Source organism: Centroberyx affinis, unplaced genomic scaffold (genome assembly GCF_046629955.1).
Source record: "Centroberyx affinis isolate AG114_WGS23_722 - 3 ecotype Tasmania unplaced genomic scaffold, CSIRO-AGI_Caff_v1 ptg002167l_1, whole genome shotgun sequence".
In the NCBI taxonomy this organism is placed as follows: domain Eukaryota; kingdom Metazoa; phylum Chordata; class Actinopteri; order Beryciformes; family Berycidae; genus Centroberyx; species Centroberyx affinis.
The window spans coordinates 599,927-603,599 of NW_027280480.1; the positions used below are offsets into that span (position 1 = coordinate 599,927).

The 3,673-nt window shown below is 43.7% G+C and overlaps 1 protein-coding gene across 1 annotated transcript; it reads left to right on the plus strand.

The window, feature by feature from the left end:
* Positions 1-406: 406 nt before the first annotated feature.
* Positions 407-1,756, plus strand: c2cd4a (C2 calcium dependent domain containing 4A). Its single transcript, XM_071532210.1, has one exon. The coding sequence runs from the start codon at positions 407-409 to the stop codon at positions 1,754-1,756; it is 1,350 nt and encodes a 449-aa protein (XP_071388311.1).
* Positions 1,757-3,673: the final 1,917 nt, after the last annotated feature.

Genomic DNA, 3,673 nt, shown 5'->3' on the forward strand with positions numbered 1-3,673 from the left:
GGGAGGATCCTGTTCAAGCAGGAGGGGGCGTGTGTTAGATTCACTGGTTTCCTCCTTTATTTAACCCGCCTGCGCCTCTCAAACGGCCACAGATGAGCTGGTCTTGACAAGAAAGAACTTCAGTCTGCTGTCAAGAAAGCCTCAGAGATTTCTCACAAGACCTTGACCTCTTAGCCGGAGCTATCAGCCTATCCTGTCTGGGACAATATTGTGGATTTACCCCTCTATACTCATAAGGTAAGAATATTTTCCTACAACAGTTAATGATTTGGAATGTTTTAGTATGGTTTTCTCTTTATAGAAACATGTTTTATGATTTTTTTTTTCATTTAAGAACATGATTCAGTGTCTTACATGCATATCCCTTCATTTTCCACAGACTTTCCAAATCCCTGCCAGAGGACCCATGTGGGTGGTGGAGAAGATCCGTGTGTCAGTGGAGAGAAGCAACCTGCCTCTCCCTTCAGCAGAATACAGCTTTAAAATCGGTGACATCATGTTTGGGGAAAAAGTTGATAAGCCCAAAAGGATTTCCCTCTGTCCCAACGTCATCACCCCTGACAACATCCCAGAGTTCTGCATCCCTCCCACAATCCCGTCCCTGCCAGAGGTAAAGAGCACAGAGCACAGCCGAGCGGCCCCCATTATCAGGGTGTCTCCCTGTGAGAGGGAGAGCCCCGAAAGAGAGGTGCCATGGCATGAGTCCCTCACCCCACATATTATCCAGGTGGAGAGTGTGGATGAGAGCCCCCATGACAATGGCTGCAGTGATGAGCAGACCACCAACGCAGACCCCCAGAGCCAGGCCGCCCTGTCCCTTCCACACATGGCCAAAGCACAGACCTGCTACGGCTTTTGCACCCTGCTGGAGAGCCCCCACACCAGGCGCAAGGAGTCACTCTTCCACTCTGACCCTGGTTCCCTCGCCCTGCTGCTGCCCAGGAGTCGATCCAGCACGTGCTCCAGAGTCTCCCCCTCCACCTCGCCCTCCTCCTCCCCTTCCTCCTTCAGCCTCAACGCCCTGACCTCCAGGCTGTCCCCGAGAGGCTACTCCCTGAACAGGCAGGGCACGTTGGACAGCGATACCACCTCCTCTACCGAGTCGTCTCCTTTCAGCTCACCGCTGCTGACCAGGTGTCCTGCCAAGTCTTCCCTCTTCAAAGCACTGAGCCATGAACGCCTGTTGTGTAGGAACATGCAGAAGGCAATGGTGTCCAGGAACAACTCCCTGTCCACAGATGAGGGCAGCTCCACAGACAATAGCCCCAATGTCATGAGAAGGGCATCAGAGGGGTTGATGGAGGGCTTCCCCAGCAGCTACAGCCTGGCTCCCCCCACTTTCTTCCCCATGGACTTGACTCTGCACAGGGAGAGGGTGATGAAGGAGAGCATGGTGCCCATAGGGAAAGATGGCAGCCTGCGACTTTCAGCAGAATACTGCCCCGATAACCAAAGACTACGGGTTCGGTTGATCAGTGCTGAGGGGCTCTATGCTCTCTCTGTAGACCCCAAGATTATCAACTGCAGCGTCAGCCTCTCTCTGGTTCCTGGAAAAGTCCAGAAGCAACGCAGCACAGTCATCAGGAAGAGCCGTAATCCTATCTTCAATGAGGATTTCTTCTTTGATGCTATCTCGGAGGAAGACCTCAGTAAGCGCTCCATTCGCTTTAAAGTGGTGAACAAAATGTCCACCATGAAAAGAGACTATCTCCTGGGTGATTGTGATTTGCCTCTCTCCAGCATTGTAACCTTATAAACCAGAGTACTTCCCTATCTATTTATCTCTATGTTGAATTATTTATTTGATTTTTTTATATTGTAAACCAGGATTTTATATCAATTAAATGATGGAAAACACTCTTGTTCATTTGTCTTTAATACATTACATTATTAGACTGTCTTGCAGTTGGTATGCCAAAGTATTTTTTATTGTAATGTGGCAAATCTTGTCTGTGCAGATTTTTAGGAACACTTCACCCAAGGCCCTGGTTATGCATTTTCAGAATTCATTTGTCAGGATAAAGTTAATTATCAGAAAGAAAACAACCACCTCCAACAACAAAAAGCTAATCCTAATCTTACAAATGCTTAAAAACTAACACAGAAATATTACAAAAAATCATTCACAGCTCTTTTACTTGATGTGTTAACATGGCTGCCCCATCAGCTGGTGTGAGACACTCACCTTCTCCAATTTCTCCTATAAGCCTGTTGTTTCTTCCTGACCTTTCCACTGATTAAAAATATCACTAGGAACCAGAAACCTTGGAGGGGAGTTTTCACCCTGGAGGATGCTTAATTTTAATTAGTGCAAATAAAAAGCTCTGACACAATTTACCATGATACAAAAAAGCTCACTGTCAAATCTCACGAAGAGTCAATAACAACTTGAGGCTGTTGGATAGGATGTATTCTCCCTTCATTTTTGATAAAAACAATTTATTGCATATCCTTCTGTAGACAGTGTTGTTCAGTAATGCCTGTGCCTAATATCTCCTTTATAATGAACTGAATACAGCGTGCTCATGGGTAGAAATAGATAATTTAATGGAGATTCTTTCCTTTTTGATAATCATGCACTCAGGCACCACTCCTTCAAAGTAGCTATTTTTCTTGGTACAGGCACTTTGATCTTAAAACAGATCTGACAATATAGTACCACAGTTCTCAATTAAAATAAGACTCAGTCCTAGAGTTTGGAAGGAATTTAAGCAGATAAAAAGGCAAAATACAAAACATATGATGAATTTCATATACTCATTTATTTCATGGTGGATTGGACTGTATTGTGCTGTCTCCTGCTCAACATAAAGTGCTTTTTGTATTTTAGTTTTTTGTACTTTTCTGCCAAAGACTAAGGACAACATTTCTCTATACATCAATGTTTACCAATTGAATAGTGCGGAAGCTCTTAATGTAGACCTCAGGCAAGCATATCTTGCTGTTTTCAGCAATAAAGATCAGGCTTAAAAGCATCCGCTGCCACTATAGCTCCTAGTTAAAGATTAATAGGTTTCTCAGGGCTCAGAAATACTCCAGGATTGAGGACTGATATCTGCCGGTGACAGAACAACATAATTTGATGAGTTATAAAGCGCTCTCAAATATATATACTGTATATATATATATTAATATTTATTATAATAACCTGCTTCATGTTGATAGGTTATTAGGTTCAATAGCTGTAATGAGGTGCTTTAAAATGCGAATAATTCATCAAATTTTACAGTTTGGATTGTGTCTGTAATACACGGGAGCATCTCAATTCTGACAAAGGAACCAACCATATCCCACATAGACAACCTACATTTTTCAACAATACCTCTGGGGCTTGCTCTGTTTCCAGATCCTGTGAGGAGGCTGATAATGTCGGATACTTTTGTATTGAGTGTTGACTCAGCTGTGAAATACCTTGTAATAAATGGGAATTACCGGTGATTCCCCTTTGCTGGTCATCCACTGATAGGGTTCCAAGGGATTTCCACTGATCTATCTTCATTCAAAAGAGCAGAAGCACAGGTCCTATAGCACATGGTTAGTGCATGGCTCTAGCAACGTTCCTTTGATTTTTTCTCCTTTGATTCCTGCTGGAGCCGCCCATACTAAAATGTTTGCTCTCACTGCACTGTAAGGTGCATTGTGTAAAAGCATCATATATTGGCTTTTTAGATAT